Consider the following 18,285-nt stretch of genomic DNA (forward strand, 5'->3'; position numbering starts at 1 on the left):
ATCGTTGATAAAAATGCTAAGATCATTCAACGGGGAAAGGACAGTCTCCTCAAAAACGTGTATGCAGAAAAATTAAAATACACACGCAAATGAATCAAGGTGGGCCCTTAACTAACACCACACACAAAAATTAACTCAAAGTGGATTAAAAACCTAAAAATAAAACCTAAAGCTATAAAACTCCTAGAAGAAAATTTATGGTTAAACTTCATGACACTGTACTTGGCAGTGATTTACTTGGTTGTGATACCTAAGGCACAACCTAAGACAGTAAAAGTAAAAATACACAAATGAGACTATATAAAACTTAAAAGTTTTGTGCATCAATGCATATAATCAATAGAGTGAAAGGCAACTTATGGATGAACGAGAATATTTGCAAGCTATATACATGATAGGGGGTTAATATCCAGAATATATAAAGAACTACAACTTAAGAGCAAAAAATCAAATATCTCAATTTACAAATGGTAAAGGACTTGAATAGACATTTCTCCAATGATATAGAAATAGCCACAAGCATATGAAAAGATGCTCAACATCATCAATCATTCAGTTCAGTTCAGTCGTTCAACTGTGTCCAACTCTTTGCGACCCCATGAATAGCAGCACGCCAGGCCTCCCTGTCCATCACCAACTCCCGGAGTTCACTTAACTCATGTGCATCACGTCAGTGATGCCATCCAGCCATCTCATCCTCTGTCGTCCCCTTCTCCTCCTGCCCCCAATCCCTCCCAGCATCAGGGTCTTTCCAGTGAGTCAACTCTTCGCATCATTAGGTAAATGCAAATTAAAGCCATAATGAGATATCACTTTTATATTCATTATGATACCAAGTATCGGCAAAATAGAAAATAACAAATGTTGATAAAGATGTGAAAAAGTCAGAAACCATGTACACTATTGGTGTAATGCTGAAGTGGCACAATCACTACAGAAAATAGTATGGAGGTTCCTCAAAAAATTTGAAAATAGAACTACCAAATGATCCAGCAATTTTGCTTTTGGAAAGTAAAAGCGTTAGTTGCTCTGTCATGCTTGACTCTTTGCAACCCCACGACTGCAGCTCACCAAGCTCCTTTACCCGTGGGATTTTCCAGGCAAGGACACTGGGACGGTTTGCCATTTCCTTCTCCAGGGGATTTTCCCAACCCAGGGATCAAACCTGAGTCTCCTGTACTACAGGCAGATTCTTTACTGACTGAGCTTTGCTTTTGGGGATATATCCAAAAGAAGCATGGTCTTGAAGACATATTCGCATATCCAAGTTCACAGCAGCACTATTCACAACAGCCAAGCAATGAAAATAACCCACATGTCCACCAATGGATGAATGAATAAAGAAAATTATACAATAGAATATTATTTAGTCTTAAAGGAAATCCTGCCACACATCACAACATGGATGAATCTTGAGGACGTTAAACTAAGTGAAATAAGCCAGTCACAAAAAGACCAATGCCGTGTTATCCCATTCATTTGAGGTACCCAGCATAGCCAAGTTCACAGAGACAGAAAACAGAAGAATGGCTTCCTGGGACTGGAGGAAAGCATAAATAGTAGTTGTTTTTAAGTTGTTTAATGGTTGCAGAGTTTCAGATTTGCAAGATGAGAAGTTTCGGAAAGCTGTTTCAAGACAACATTAATGTAAACATTAACACTACTAAACTGTATACTAAAATGACTGAGATGGTAAATTTTATGTACTTTTTAATTACAATTAAAAAAAACCTCAGTATAAACGCCATGTATACAGTTGACCCTCAAAAAACATAGTTTGAACTGTGTAGTTTCTCTTATGCACAATTTTTTAAAAAATTACATTACTACATGATCTGATTGGTTGAATCTGCAGATGCAGAACCATGACATAGAGTGTTATAAAGTTATACAAAGATTTCTGACTGTGTGAACAGTCACCACCACTAACCCCCACATTGTGGAAGGATCAACTTTATTCAAAAAAGGAGAAGAAAGCCTGAACATATAAAGGGGAAACATTTAAGATACAGACAAGATTCAAATCAAACTTCTAGAAATGAAAACGCCTATTAAGAAAAATACCGTGGGGCTTCAGAGGTGCTTCACACACTGGCCGACACAGGAGACTCAGGTTCAATCCCTGGTCCAGGAAGATCCCAAATGCTGTGAAGCAAATAAGTCTGTGCTCCACAACTATTCAGCCTGTGCTCCAGAGCTTGGGAGCTGCAACTACTGAGGCCCCCAAGTCTTAGAACTCATGCTGCACAACAGATGACACCACCACAGTGAAAAGCCCACACACCCCATATAAAGAGCAGCTGCTGCTTGCTGCAACTAGAGAAAAGCCCAAGCACAGCAGCAAAGACCCAGTGCAGCCAAAAATAAAAAAATTTAAAAAGAAAAATACACTTAATGAGATAATAGCAAATCAAAAAGTGAAAAGATTAGTAATCTTGAGGACAGAGCAAGAGACATTGTCCAAGTTGAAACAAAGAGAGAAAAAAAAAAAAAGGAAGAAAGCAGCAGTTAGCTGTGGGACATTATCAAGAAGCATAATATATGAATAACTAGTACCAGAATGAGAAGAATGAAGAAACAAAAAAACTATCTGGAGAAATAACGGACAAATTTCTTCTACATTTGATAAAAACAGTAAAGCTTCAAAGTTCAACAAACCCCAAGCCTAAGAAACATAAAATAACTAGGCACATCTTACTACAAGTGCTTAAAACAAATGATAAAGAGATCTTAAAAGCAGCCAGAGGAAAAAAACATTTTCAGTATAGTGAAATAAGGATAACAGATTTCACACTGCAAAAATGCAATGAGATGACAGTGGTGCAGTATTATCATACTCCTGGGGAAAAAAAAAAAAAGGTGTTGATCTAAGTTTCTATACCTGGCAAAAATATATTTCAAAAAAGTATTTTTTCAGACATACAAAAGCTGAAAAAAATTTCATCAGTAATACCACATTACAACCATTACAATAAATACTAAAGTAAGTACTTCAGGAAGAAGGAGAATACCAGATAGAAAAAGAATTTCAAAGGAAAGAAGGGCCCTGAAAATGGTAAATATGTGGGTAAATGTAAGAGCTTTAAAAAAAAAAAAAGCTCACTGTACTTAATTAGTCAGTCGTGTCGAACTCTTCGCAACCCCACTGACTGTAGCCCGCCAGGCTCCTCCGTCCGTGGGGATTCTCCAGACAAGAATACTCAAGTGGGTTACCATGCCCTCCTCCAGGGGATCTTCCAACCCAGGGATCAAACCCAGGTCTCCAGCATTGCAGGTGGATTCTTTACCATCTGGGCCACCAATCCCCTTAAAAGACAATTGACCACATAAAGCTGAAAAAGTAGAAATACACTGTGGAATTTTTAACACACGTAAAACCAAAATGTATGACAATAGCACAATAGAAGTATACCGTTACAAGGCACTGACATGAAATGAAAAGTGGTGTTTTACTCAGGGTAGATGTGATAAGCTAAACATATATATAGCCACTACAAACAAGCAGCAAAAATTTTTTTAAAGCTACAGATAATTAATTCTCAAATAAAGTATTTATTATCATAAAAATACTCAAATACAAAAGAAGATAAAGAAAAAAAAGAACAAAGAACAGATGTAACAAATCAGAAACATGTACCAAGAAGGAAGATTTAAACCCAACAAAATAATAACATTAAATGTAAATGGTCTAAATTAAGAGCAGAGATTAGAAAGCTGGATTAGAAAGAAAGAAAAGAAAAAGCAAGGTCCAACTATATGCCATGTACCAGAAATCCAGCTTAAATACAAATAAGTAAAAAGTTTTCAAGTGGAAAAAGAGAAATAACACTAACACTACTCAAAACAAAGCTAGAGTGGCAATACAAAGTAGACTTCAGAGAAAAGCATATTACCAAAGGTCATTTCACAATGACAAAAAGATTCAATTCATCAAAAGATAACAATCCTAAATATGCATGCATCAAGTAACAGAACTTCAAACTACCAATATATGAAGCCAAACTGATCAAACTACAAGGAGAAATTGGCAAGGCCACAATCATAGTCAGAGATTTCAACACCCTTCTCTCAAAAATGGAGAGAACAAGCAGACATAAAATATGCAAGGATACAAAAGGCTGAAAATTTTGTCAGTCAGCTCGATCTGATTAGTATTTATAGAACACTCCACCCAACATTCTTTTCAAGCACACATGAATCATTAACCAAGAGAGATGACACTCTTATAAAACAAGTCTCAATAAATTTAAAATGACTCAAGTCATGCCATGTATGTTCTCTGACCACAGTGAAATTAAATCAGAAGTCAACATCTGAAAAATACCTCAATATTGGGAAACTTATGTACATACCTTTAAATAACCAACAGATTCAATGAAGAAACCACAAACAAAATCAACAAGGATTTTTGAATTGAACAAAAATGAAAACACAAATATCAACATTTGTGAGATGCACTCCAATCACTATTTAGAGGGGAATTTTATAGCATTAAAAATTTATATTAGAAGACAATAACAATAAGTTTACATTTTAAGATTCTAACAAATCAAAAGCAAATAAAATACAAAGTAAACAAACAAACAAAAAAATTAGAGAAGGCAATGGCACCCCACTCCAGTACTCTTGCCTGGAAAATCCCATGGACAGAGACAGAGGAATGTGGTAGGCTGCAGTCCATGGGGTCGCTAAGAGTCAGACATGACTGAGCGACTTCACTTTCCCTTTTCACTTTCACACACTGGAGAAGGAAATGGCAACCCACTCCAGAATTCTTGCCTGGAGAATCCCAGGGACAGGGGAGCCTGGTGGGCTGCCGTCTATGGGATCACACAGAGTCGGACACGACTGAAGTGACTTAGCAGCGGCAAACAACAAAATGGAAGTAAGAACAGAAATCACTGAAACTGAAAACACAAAATCAATTAAAAAAAAAAAATACTGGCTCGTTGAGAATATCAACAAAACAAATTTGCAGCCAGACTGAACAGGAAAAAAAGTGAGAAAATACACAAATTAACAGTCAGGAATGAGAAAGAAAACATTACTACAGATCTTAGAGATATTAAAAAGATAATAAAGGAATACTATGAACATGTATGCCCCTGAAGTTATTACAATTGAGACTAAATTAACAAGTTCCTTGAAAGATACAAACAACTGACGCTTACTCAAAAAGAAATAAATAAAAGAAGTAAAAAGAAATAATAAATTAAATAAATAGAATTTGAAGTGAAAATCTTTCCCATAAAGAAAACTCCAGGTGTAAGTATGCTAGCCACTTAAATTCATCTTAAGTTTAAGATATCAATACCTGGAGAGATCAAATATTTATTAACTATCATGTACAAGCATTACAGATAGAAATTTGATATGGCTATGTTAGTATTTCAGTAAAATCATTCTGGAAGGAAGCTGTGTAGAGAATTGGTTAACATGAGGCTAAATTAAAATCAAAGAGACCTGGGACTTCCTTGGTGGTTCAGTCGTTAAGACTCTGCACTTCTGCTGCAGGGGGCCCAGGTTTGATCCCTGGTCAGGGAACTAAGATCCTGAATGGCTCAAAGTAAAAAAAAAAAAAAAAAAATGGTAAAGAGACTAGAGACAGTAATAAAATGACAAGGACATGAAATAAGTCAGTGGCAATGAGCACTTTTATTAACTTGGAGTCGGTGTTGGGATAGGGCATTAATAAAATAGACAACGAGTAGAGAGAATTAGCAGATGTAGTGACTGATTGGACTTGAAAGCTATGGGGAATAAAAGAGAAAGGATATTCCATGATTCCCGGCCTGAACATCAGAAGAGCCATTCACCAGAATAGGCAATACAAGAGAAGAAAAGATGATATGTTCTTCAACATATGGCGACATCACTCACATATAGCCAGACATCTTGGAATGCGAAGGCAAGTGGGCCTTAGAAAGCATCACTACAAACAAAGATAGTAGAGGTGATGGAATTCCAGTTGAGCTATTTCAAATCCTAAAAGATGATGCTCTTAAAGTGCTGCACTCAATATACCAGCAAATTTGGAAAACTCAGCAGTGGCCACAGGACTGGAAAAGGTTAGTTTTCATTTCAATCCAAAAGAAGGGCAATGCCAAAGAATGTACAGACTACCACACAACTGCATTCATTTCACATGCTAGCAAAGTAACACACAAAATTCTCCAAGCTAGGCTTCAACAGTACATGAACCAAAAACTTCCACATGTTTGAGTTGATTTAGAAAAGGCAGAGGAACCAGAGATTAAATTGCCAAATTCCACTAGAAAAAGCAAGCGAATTCCAGAAGAATATTTACTTCTGCTTCACTGACTACGCTAACGCTTTTGACTGTGTGGATGGCAACAAACCGGAAAATTCTTAAAGAGAGGGACTACCAGACCACCTTACCTGTCTCCAGAGAAACCTGTATGCAAGTCAAGAAGCAACAGAACTGGACATGGAACACCTGACTGGTTCCAAATCGGGAAAGGAGTATTTCAAGGCTGAATACTGTCACCCTGCTTATTTAACTTATTCCCAGAGTATATTATGTGAAATGCCAGGCTGGATGAAGCACATGCAGGAATCAAGACTGCTGGGAGAAACTTCAATAACCTCAGATATGCAGATGACACCAAGCTTATGGCAGAAAGTGAAGAGAAACTAAAGAGCTTCTTGATGAAGGTGAAAGAGGAGAGTGAAAAAGCTGGCTTAAAGCTCAACATTCAAAAAACAAAGGTCATGGCATCCAGTCCCATCACGAATAGGCAGGCACACAATGGAAACAGTAACAGAGTTGATTTTCTTGGGCTCCAAAATCACCGCAGATGGTGACTGCAATCACCATCTGAAATTAAAAGATACTTGCTACTTGGAAGAAAAGGTATGACCAACTTAGACAGCGTATTAAAAAGCAGAGACATTACTTGGCTGACAAAGGTCCATCTAGTCAAAGCTATGGTTTTTCCAGTACTCACGTATAGATGTGAGAATTGAACCATAAGGAAGGCTGAGCACCACAGAATTGATGCTTTTGAACTGTGGTGCTGGAGAAGACTCTTGAGGGTCCCTTGGACTGCAAGGAGATCAAATCAAACCAGTCAATGCTTAAGGAAATCAGTCTTGAATATTCACTGCGGGGACTGATGCTGAAGCTCCATACTTGGGACACCTGATGTGAAGAACTAGCTCATTTGAAAAGACACTGATGCTGGGAAAGTATGAAGGCAGGAGGAGAAGGGGACGAGAGAGGATGAGATGGTTGGATGGCATCATCGACTCAATGGACATGAGCTTGAGCAAGCTCTGGGAGATGATGAAGAACAGGGAAGCCTAGTGTGTTGCAGTTCACTGGGTCAAAAAGAGTCAGATATGACTAAACAACAACAATGGTGACAGCGTTTCTCATGATGTCCTCTGCATATAAGTTAAATAAGCAGGGTGACAATATACAGCCTTGACGTACTCCTTTTCCTATTTGGAACCAGTCTGTTGTTCCATGTCCAGTTCTAACTGTTGCTTCCTGACCTGCATACAGATTTCTCAAGTGGCAGTTCAGGTGCTCTGGTATTCCCTTCTCTTTCAGAATTTTCCACAGTTTATTGTGATCCACACAGTCAAAGGCTTTGGCATAGTCAATAAAGCAGAAATAGATGTTTTTCTGGAACTCTCTTGCTTTTTCCATGATCCAGCAGATGTTGGCAATTTGATCTCTGGTTCCTCTGCCTTTTCTAAACCCACCTTGAACATCTGGAAGTTCACGGTTCACGTATTGCTGAAGCCTGGCTTGGAGAATTTTGAGCATTACTTTACTAGCGTGTGAGATGAGTGCAATTGTGTGGTAGTTTGAGCATTCTTTGGCATTGCCTTTCTTTGGGACTGAAATGAAAATTGACCTTTTCGAGTCCTGTGGCCACTGCTGAGTTTTCCAAATTCGTTGGCATATTGAGTGCAGCACTTTCACAGCATCATCTTTCAGTATTTGAAATAGCTCCACTAGAATTCCATCACCTCCACTAGCTTTGTTCGTAGTGATGCTTTCTAAGGCCCACTTGACTTCACATTCCAGGATGTCTGGCTCTAGGTGAGTGATCACACCATCGTGATTATCTGGGTTGTAAAGATCCTTTTTGTACAGTTCTTCTGTGAGATACCAGGGAAGCCCACCCTATTTATTTGCTCTATCTGGTTTAATGAGCCTGACCTACTTTCTTCAGAAAAAAATTTGGGAATGTGAAGCTCTCTCCCTACCTTTTCCCTTTTTTGTTGTATGTGGCTGTAATTATTCCATTCTTTACTGAATTCTGCTTACTACCTATGTAATATCCTTTGCCTCCTTTTAAAGTTTTCACTGTTTGCCATTTTCTGGCTTTCCTGACTCTACTTGAGAATTATATTTTTTTACATTTTTAATATTTATATTATTTTATTTGGCTATGCTAACTCTTCATTGCATCATGCGGATCTTTAGTTGGGCATGTGGGATCTATTTCCCTGACCAGAAATTGAACTCGAGCCCCTTACTTCAGGACTTCAGCGTCCTAGCCATTGGACCACCAGGGAAACCTCAAGAATTGTATTTTTTTTTTTTAAGTACATCTTTTCAACTTGGTTGAACTGCAGCAACTTTTTTTTTTGGCAAGTTTTATAAGCCAGGCCATCTATCAAATGCTTCACATATATTAGTTCATCTCATTTTCAAAATTTTGCAAAGTATCTCCATTTTATGATTAAATAAAACTAAAACTGTGAAGAAAGCTGAGCGTCAAAGAATTGATGCTTTTGAACTGTGGTGTTGGAAAAGACTCTTGAGAGTCCCTTGGACTGCAAGGAGATCCCACCAGTCCAGTCTAAAGGAAATCAGCCCTGGGTGTTCACTGGAAGGACTGAAGCTAAAGCTGAAACTCCAATACTTTGGCCACCTCATGCGAAGAGTTGACTCACTGGAAAAGACCCTGATGCTGGGAGGGATTGGGGGCAGGAGGAGAAGGGAATGACAAAGGATGAGATGGCTGGATGGCATCACCGACTCGATGGACGTGAGTTTGAGTGAACTCCGGGAGTTGGTGATGGACAGGGAGGCCTGGCGTGCTGTGATTCATGGAGTCGCAATGAGTTGGACATGACTGAGCGACTGAACTGAACTCTGAAAAAGATTGCACGATGAGCCGAAAATTAAGACAACTGGTAGAGTGCAGAATTGACACTTTAACTAGATCTGTAGGGCACCAACACTTGTGACACATAACTTTCATAAGCTTTCTGCTACCTTTAAGAGGCCTCTTGCTTAATTTTTGACCAAGGTGATTTCATCCATGCAACAAGTGTGCCTACTACATGTCTTCAAAATTTCTGTAGATACACTTTTAATAGCCCCTTTCCCTACTGTTTCTAAAACTGGAAAGCTGCATACAGTGCACTTTTTCTCCTTTACTTCCTCTCATTAAATGTCACATTTAATCATGTTATGATTATTATCAGGTAGTGGTTCAGCCACAGCCATTTCCTGCCCCAGTTTCTGTTCAAAATTCTGTTCAAAATGAAGTCCAACATATTTTCTTTCCTAATCTTCTAAAATTACCTGTTTTAGGAAGCAATTTTTTTCATCTGAAAGCTCACCTCTATTATTTTGTGTCATTTACGCATCTACATGACACTTAACAAGTTGGACTAAAAAGGCAGCTTTCCTAAATGTCATTTGGTATTTTCAACTTAGTCATATGATTTTAGTTATCAAGTGATCCACATTTATAAATCCAATGTGAGTATTTATGGTTCTGTGATATCCTGAAGAGAAGACATAAGCATGGGACTTTTTCTCAGGTTTTCAAGGACAGTCTCAATTTAAAACATTCTGTTAAGACTGTCACATCTCAAGTTTTGGGTCAGAAAAGATGGTAAAATATATGCCAAGGGTAGTGTGCAATATTGACTCTACGCAGCAACGTGGTAGGTCAGGTTAAGGAAAGGCAATCACTTAGTTAAGACTATTTTACTTTCATTTGTTTGGTGGCACCCCACATCCTACAGAATCTTAGTTCCCAACTAGGGATCCAACACGCACCTCCTGCAGTGGAAGTGTATCACTGGACATCCAGGGAATTCTCAAGATTATTTTTCTTTTTAAAATAATCCCAAAATGCTTCCCTTGAATTAGGTGCAGTTGTCTTAGTCTTCTTTTACTGGTTAAGATAAATATCATAATGAAATAGTTGCTTGCCTGAACACATTTGGAAATCAGTTTTAATAAGTATTAAAAAGTACATATTAAATAAAAAAGTAACAATTCACACTCTTGAGATACTCTTATAAAATATATAATTTCTAACTACTAAAATTGCCCAGCCACATTTCTACACAATTACCATTTACATTTGGCCTTTGCAAATACTTTGTATACAGAGCCACAATTACTTGCCATTCCCTCAACAATCCATATTCCTGTTCTGAGATCCTGCCTCTGATTCTGTATGTTCTGTCTGTGTTGATGCCCTTCCTCCCCACTAATAAAAGTTATCAGTCACCCTTAAGGCTCTAGAGATAGCGCCCTGGTAAACCTCCAACCCACCTCAACTCTGTTCAATTTACTTGTTTCTTATTCCTCATTCAGGATTTTATTCATCCACATACCAATAAGCCAATACTTTACATATCTTGCTTAATACTCCTCTTTGAAATATTATTCTCTCCACTTAACAGATAAGAAACTAAACATGAATGAAATTTGGTATCATGTTCCAGGTCACAAAGCAAAACAGGAATTCAAATGCTGGTCTGAACTTTAACTCAATTCTCCTTCCATGAAACCACAGACTTTATGGCACTCTCTTATAGTACAATATACACTGTATTGTATTACCATTATTTGTTCACATCTCTCTCTCTCACTAAAGGGATGTTCCTCAAAGACAGGGAAGGACTCCATCCTTACATTCCAGCAATAGTCAACAGTGCTTACTATACAGTGATCGCAAAGTGTTACCAAATGTTAAGTTTATTCTGAAGCATTATTTTCCACTGATTAGTCGCCTTCAACCAAATCTGTATGAAGCCATTTTTACTGTGATGGTAAAACACAACAGTTTGGAACAGAGGCTTTGTAATTAGATCGCTTAGATGTGAATTCCACCTCTAAACTTATTATCTGAAAAATCCTGAACACATGTGTTAACTACGTTAACTCATAGGAGGACAGTAATCACTGTAGCTACCTCTTAGGATTATAACGATTAAATGAGGTAATACAGAGGCAACTGAACTATTTTTTTGATCTCATTTTTTTCTACATGCTACCCTAAATTTTCTTCAGCTCAGTCTAGGGAATCCTTTTTCATTATGAATTCTTGCAATGTTGGTATTACTCAAGTCATAAAGAAAGAAAGAAATAATTCCATTTGCAGCAACATGGATGGACCTACAGACTGTCATACTGAGTGAAGTCAGAGAAAAACACCACATGATATCACTTATATGTGGAATAGTTTAAAAGGGTATAAATGAACTTATCTACAGAACAAATAGTTACAGATGTAGAAAACAAACTTATGGTTATTGGGTGTAAAGAGGAGAGATAAATTGGAAAATTGGGACTGACATATAGACACTACTTCATATAAAATAGATAATAAGGATTTACTGCATAGCACAGGAAACTACTCAATACTTACAATAGCCTACACAGGAAAAGTGTCTAAAAGAGTGGATATATGTATAACTGATTCACTTTGCTGTACACCTGAAACTAACAACATTGTAAATCAACTATATCCAATAAAAACTTAAAAAAAAATTCCTTGTAATTTTGAATGAAATGGACTAGCCAAAAAGGTTCATGGCTTAAAAATTGGTCAGGTCGCTTACTTGACTTTTACAGCCAACTGGCCAGTGCCAGTTTGGATTCAAAAAAAGTTTATTCTTGGAATTCTGACCATGCAAGAGTGTCCCCACTGTATATTTTATTTGCTTACCTCATTTTCAAGCCCTACCAGAAACTTTGAAAATTAGACACAGACACTTTCTACTTTATTACCACCTAACTTAATACTATCTAGGATGCACACAGACAACTAAATTGTGAGGGAGGCATGCTATTTTCCCAACAAGAAAACGCTCCTGGAACCACCTGTGTTCTGGTCTCAGACATAGCTCATTCTCCCCACACCTGCAAGATTTCTCTGCAATCTAGAGGATTAAGTCACTGAACCGGACAGGGAGGACCCACTGCCATCCCTTAAACATAGCAGCGGTTACTCCAAAAAGTTAGGATTTTATATTGTTATGCTATTTTTATGGATCTTTAGGCTGAAGTGTGTAATTTCCAAATTTTTAGAATTTACCCCTTAAAACTTTAAAAAGCTATCAGTTTGGGGGGAAAAGAGTTTTTAAAAATACATAACCCCTTGAGACAAGAGCAAATACTAAGGCTACGGCCACAATCTCAAAGGGGGAGGGGGGACAAATCTTCAAAAGCCTAGTTGGCTAAAGCTAAACAAAAACTATAAAATCAAAGTACCACAAATAACAGACTAATATCAAAGTAAGTAGGATATACTATTAAGAAAGCAAGTGTAAATGACAAAACACTTAATACAGTCACACGAATTTTAAAATTACTTGGTACATGTCAACAGATACTGAGATTAAGAAATTGTCCCAGATTCTGCAGTTCCCTACTCAGTACATGTTGTTATAAAGCAGGTCCTTTTTTGAGGGGGAGGGGGACCACGCTAAAAATTAAAAGGGTATCAGATTACCGACAGAATACTCTCCAAAGTTCTACAAAGAGACACTGCATTAGAAAGCTATGACCTGAAGAAACAATACCAAAACACTGGCTGTCAACATGAGACAGAATAAAATAAGAAAATGTGAAGCACGCTGATGGACCGCGGCATTGTTTCCAGACAAGAAATACCCCTTTAAGGCCCACGCCAAGGATTTCAGCACCCGCTCCGCAGTCAGTCCTGGAATCAGAAAACTGTTGCCCTCTCAGCGAGGGCAGGGCAGCGACCCCCGCCAGCCGGCTTTCAGCGCGCACAGAGTCGCCTCCTTCTTCCGAGCTCGCTCCTCTGGCCGCTCCCCTCTGCCCGGGACTCGGCCACCCGCTGGCCGCACACGCCCTCGGACCCGACGCGCCCCCAACAGAACGCCACGGGAAGGAAGCGAAGGAGAGGGGCCTTGAGAAGGAGCGGGAGGGGCGAGAGGCGGCGCTGCGATTCGGGCCGTCACCATCCACGCTCAAGAACTGCCCGGGTTCGGGAGGAGGGAAACTGAGCCTCCGCCGCCGGCCAAATGGTAGGATCCCGGAGCGCAGGTGCCGGCGGCTGCCCGACGAAGTCACGGGCCGGGAGGACGACGCGTTGACCCCGGAGCCCCCACCTCCATCCCACTCGCCGCTCTCCTCCCTCATCCACCTTCATTTTCGGCTTATGTCAGAACCCAACGACCTCCACACGGCCCGCCCGAGCGTGGAGGTGATGCCGGCTCTTACCTTAGGAAAGGGCGCCGCGCCGCTAGAGGCGGCTAGGGTGCGCGCGGGAGACACCGAGGCGAGCGCCACCGCCGCCGCGGGAGCCTGAGGAGTCACAACGAAGCTGCCCGCGGGCGCGCCGCCTCCAGATCCGCCGCCCCACCCCCTCTCCCGCAGGATTTTGCGCTGGAGCCTGCAGTCTCAGGGCTCTGACTGGCAGAGCCAGAGGAGGGGCGGGGCGCCCCGCGGGGGCGGGGCTGAGCGCTGCAAAGCCTAATTGGCAGCTGTAGGCCCAATGGGACCACGGACGCTCCCGGCTTTGCTTAGACTGACTTTCCTGCTAGCCCGTAGCAGTCAAGAGGCGGGCCCAATGGCTTCTATTATAGCCATCTTTTTGACAAACCAGATTGTACGAAAATGTCGGTTGGTTAGCACTGGCGGCTGAATGGCCCAATTAATTCAGGGGAGGGAGCCTCTGAGCTCTCTGATTGGCGTTCTCTCTACCTATAGGAGAGGCCCAGGCGGTTAGACCCTGCCCCGGATGTGGGCGCGGCTCTAAGGTACACTCGAGAGAGCCTGTACTGTGGTCGTTTGAAGAGGCGGAATTGAGGTACCTTTTTCTTGACTATCATGTGATGGCTTCTGGATTTAATGGGGGAAGAAGTGTGGAAAAGGCCAAGGATCCAAACTGGCGAATTTCCTGATCTTCGAGCCCCTCTCCGCTCTCCAGACAGCGGAACTGCCGGGTGAGTCCAGGGCTCCGACGAGCCGGCATACCCCGAAGTGCACTAGCCCCCCGCCCGCTACCCTGTGTCTGCCTCCCTTGTCGCCGCCCCCATCCCCTCACCCTCCAGCCCCACATCCACCGGATTGGCACCAGGCTTCTGTTTGCGTTGTGGATCACATCGTACAAGAACTGCGTTCAACTCCAAAATGTACTGGGCCCACAGAGCAGAATGGGGGGAGTTCGGATAGGGCGCCGCTGTCGGACCGTCGGCGTTTGAAGTTGAAGGGTACGGATAGTTTAGGAACGCCCTTAGAAACGCCCTGAAATACTAGAGACATGTAGGCCCGAAAATCGGGTAAATGTAAGCAGAACGCTGTTCCTTTGAGGGATGGTCAGGTTGGCCAAGGCTGTTGGAAGTAGGTACCTTTCGAAGGTGACTGGAGGAATTCTTTGTTGTGGGCTTATTAAGCAAAACTGTCTTTGGGATAGGACGAGTTCATGGAAGTGTACTGGCAGTCGCGGGAAGGGAAATGGAAATGGTGTGGTAAGCACCACGGACAAGTTATCGGGTCCACACATACCTGATACCGAGATGCTGGACCTGTGTGGGGGCAGGGCCCTTTAGATTTCCATTTAGGGGAAGTGCAGGTGTTAGGCAGATAGGCGGGATATACTTAACTGTCTTCAGGTGCAAAACATAATCACCTCAGATGAAAAATACTTTAAAAAATTTTGGAGTGTGCAGCTCCCCCACCCTCCTTAAAAGAGAAAGGAGAGTAGTAGGAAACAAATATAATAAATTAATGGAGATTTATTAATAAATCGGAGTTGTATGTCATCTTTGTACCCCAGCACCCGTGATTCTTCAAGCATCATTTAAGTATCAATAGAGTGCTTTTAGTGAAAGTGCACACAAAACTTTGTTGCATCCCACATAAAAAAAACTTGCAGCCACAAGGTTGTGTTTTTTTTTGCAGTCTTTTGACCTCCAATCTTAAAGCACCTGTTTTGAATGCAGTTACCCTTCTTATTGAGTTACTACTCAGACCTATGTTGGGGGAGGGAGGCGGAAAGCTTGACTCATTTAATGGCTGGCTGATAGAAGTTATGTTTAAGCAAATGTATTATCGTAAACTTTTTTTAAAGTTAACAAAAACGGCCAGAGGGATTGGAAACTGGAACTGAGCAAATTGAATTTACAGTATGAAACCCATCTGTAGTTACTAATCAGTACACACCTCTCCGCCTCTTCTTCCAAATTTGGTTCCACATCCCATTATGGCAGCCTCTAGCCAGGAAAGGAGACCAGCACAGAAAATGCCTTCCTGGGAGCAAAAGCATCTGTTTTTCATACTGCAGTATGAAGTATCTTCAAGCTAAGTAAACAAATTGAGTGCAAGCACATGGGTAGTATAAGGGAAAGAAGAAGGGAGCTGGGAGACTGAGATCATTACTGAAATGAAACAGAGATGTATACTCCTGCACCGTGATAGCTACCCACTGTTTAAAGCAGTAAAGATGTAACAATCAAAGTTAGTCCTAGAATATAACTACTTAAAGATGATAGGCTAGGACATTTGATTTATCTAGCCAGTTTCCTCCCTTTTTCCTTATTTCTTATCTCCCTGCATTTTTACTCCTGTCACCCATACTTCTGTTACCATCCGAATGGCCTGCTTATCTTTCCCCTTGCCATCTCATATGCTCTCTCATCCTCAGTCTGTCATTCCCCAGTGGCTTATTTCCCTTTGTTTATAGTTTCTCTACTGAAAATCTCTTCTTGATCCTTCATCATCCTCATCGTAAGTCTTGTCTTTTATTTTCTCTTCTCCCAGTGTTTCAGAGAAATAAAATGTTGTCACCTGTTTGCATTTCGTTATCTTCTGTTAGCTCCTCACCCAACTTCATGCAACCTTGCTTCTGACTTGCCATTCTGTTTACCCTTTTTCCAGATGGTCACAAGACTGATATAAAAATTGGAATAAATATGGAACATACTGTAAACCTGTATGTGAAGATTAAATGTGTTTATACTTAAGTATTACAGATTGATGGATCCCTATCAAAATTCCGAGTTTTTTTAATTTAGTGATTTTAGCATTGAAAAACTGGAAGGGCCAAATAAGAGAAAATATTTTGGAGAAGAAAATAGTAAGTAGATGCTAGGCCTCCTAGATATTAGAACATATCTAGTAACAGCGATACAGTACTAGTGCAAAACAGACATCGATCAGTAAGACAGGATCGGAATGTAAGAAATAGTTCCAATTATTAAACAATCTCGCATCCAGTAATCACAAGTTTTTTAAGTGGTTTTGATTATTGGGTAGCAAGTAGTAAAAAAGCTATATACCACAAACCAAAAAAAAATGGGTATTACTAAAAAGTTATAGACTAAGAAAATAGGTATTTATAAGAACTTTGAGAAAATTTGATTAAAAAATGTAAGACCCATGGATTAAGCTATGTGAAAATCCAGTGTTACCAATGTGTTCTATGTTACTTAGCCCAGTGACCTCTGTACAATCATAGTTCTACTTAATGTAGTAATTGTTTTTAACTGTTCCCTCCTTATTAAAACTCCTCTCCTGGCTTTATACCACCCTTTCTTTGATTTTGAATGCTTTTTCTTAGTATTCCTTGATACTGAATGAAAATTAATAGGTGTGCAAATGTACAAAGAAAGGGTAATTAAGAACATCCCTGAGGTACAGGAAAAAAATCCTGAGTGCCTGGATTTGTGTGAAAAACAATGAAGAAAAGCAGGCTGTTTTTAAAACATCTTGAATAGAACTTACACCCAGTGGATATACTAAAAATTACATTTTGTCACAGCTGTATGGAATGATGGATGTGATGTTATCAAAGATGGCTACAAATTTGATGGATTATGAAAGGGAGATGATAAAATGTTTTCAAAATTAAGAAATCTATGAGAGAAAAAGAGCCAGCTTTGTAAACCAGGAATAGAAATAATTTTTTTTCTGGTACCAAAATTTAAGATCTTGACTTTTTTTTTCCTTCTCTTAGGATATATTTCCCTTTTTTCGACCCTGCAACAGCTTCTTTAAATTGTTTAAATGAGAATGTCCTTGGCTCAGAGAGTACTACTCACCTGGCTTTTCACATTACTCTTCTTGATCATGTTGGTGTTGAAACTGGATGAGAAGGCACCTTGGAACTGGTTCCTCATATTTATTCCAGTCTGGATATTTGATACTATCCTTCTTGTCATGCTGATTGTGAAAATGGCTGGGCGATGTAAGTCTGGCTTTGACCCTCGACATGGATCACACAATATTAAAAAAAAAGCCTGGTACCTCATTGCAATGTTACTTAAATTAGCCTTCTGTCTTGCACTCTGTGCTAAACTGGAACAGTTTACTACCATGAATCTGTCCTATGTCTTCATTCCTTTATGGGCCTTACTGGCTGGGGCTTTGATAGAGCTTGGATATAACGTCTTTTTTGTAAGAGACTGACTTCTAAGGACATGAGTTCATTTTATTGCTGTTCAGCAAACTATTATTAAAGTGTACTGAATCTTTGCAAGCTTGAAGAATGCCAGAGAACTGAGAAAAATACCAAATGTAATTTTATACTGCTTCCATTAAAATAGTCTTCTAGTGACTAGTTGGGTGACTTCTAGTTGACCCAAAACCTAATCATTCAGTATTTGAGTTATTAATACCCTTATTGTTCTATATGAATAAAGTTTGTTTGGGATCTTATGTTTCTACTTGACTTGAATAATCTGTTTTAAGTATGTGGTCAATATTAAAAGTATATAAACATAAAGTAAAAGCCTTTAGTAAGTAAAGTAAAAGTAAAAAAGTAAAAGTAAGTAAAAGCCTTTAGTCTACACATTTGAATAAACATTTACTATATCACGGCCCCATTATGACCATGTAAATAGTCATTTGTGCTTCTCAATTATGAAGAAGAAAACCTAGTTACTGAAATAATTGGGGGTGCCACTTAAGGTTTCTATTCAGAAAGAATCTTAAGAGTTTTTAGTTTTTTCATTTTTTTGTCTAGGCTACCTTCATTGTTATCTTCGCCTTCCATTTTGAACAAATAAAGTAGAGATAGCATATTA

General features: G+C 39.6%; 2 protein-coding genes and 1 non-coding gene across 8 annotated transcripts in view; 2 read left to right on the forward strand and 1 right to left on the reverse strand.

The window, feature by feature from the left end:
* Nucleotides 1-13,815, reverse strand: part of PHTF2 (putative homeodomain transcription factor 2) — a 137,466-nt gene extending 123,651 nt beyond the window's left edge. For 4 of the 6 annotated variants that reach the window (XR_011256646.1, XM_069587795.1, XM_069587791.1 and 1 more), the window contains exon 1: nucleotides 13,481-13,815. The gene's annotated coding sequence lies outside the window, so the exon portion shown is untranslated. Of the gene's footprint in view, nucleotides 1-7,886; nucleotides 8,071-10,054; nucleotides 11,111-12,904; nucleotides 13,149-13,480 lie in introns of those variants that run through there. The other 2 variants (XM_069587793.1, XM_069587792.1) reach the window with 2 other exon arrangements.
* Nucleotides 5,472-5,544, forward strand: TRNAR-UCU (transfer RNA arginine (anticodon UCU)). Its single transcript has one exon. It is a non-coding gene; the product is annotated as a tRNA-Arg (tRNA).
* On the forward strand, nucleotides 13,199-17,917 carry TMEM60 (transmembrane protein 60). The gene is made up of 2 exons (XM_069587803.1): nucleotides 13,199-14,205; nucleotides 17,217-17,917. Exon 2 carries the CDS (start codon nucleotides 17,267-17,269, stop codon nucleotides 17,666-17,668), a length of 402 nt encoding a protein of 133 aa, XP_069443904.1. The 5' UTR covers nucleotides 13,199-14,205; nucleotides 17,217-17,266; the 3' UTR covers nucleotides 17,669-17,917.
* The last annotated feature ends 368 nt before the right edge of the window (nucleotides 17,918-18,285 follow it).

The sequence above is a fragment of the Ovis canadensis genome, chromosome 4, assembly GCF_042477335.2.
Source record: "Ovis canadensis isolate MfBH-ARS-UI-01 breed Bighorn chromosome 4, ARS-UI_OviCan_v2, whole genome shotgun sequence".
Taxonomy (NCBI): domain Eukaryota; kingdom Metazoa; phylum Chordata; class Mammalia; order Artiodactyla; family Bovidae; genus Ovis; species Ovis canadensis.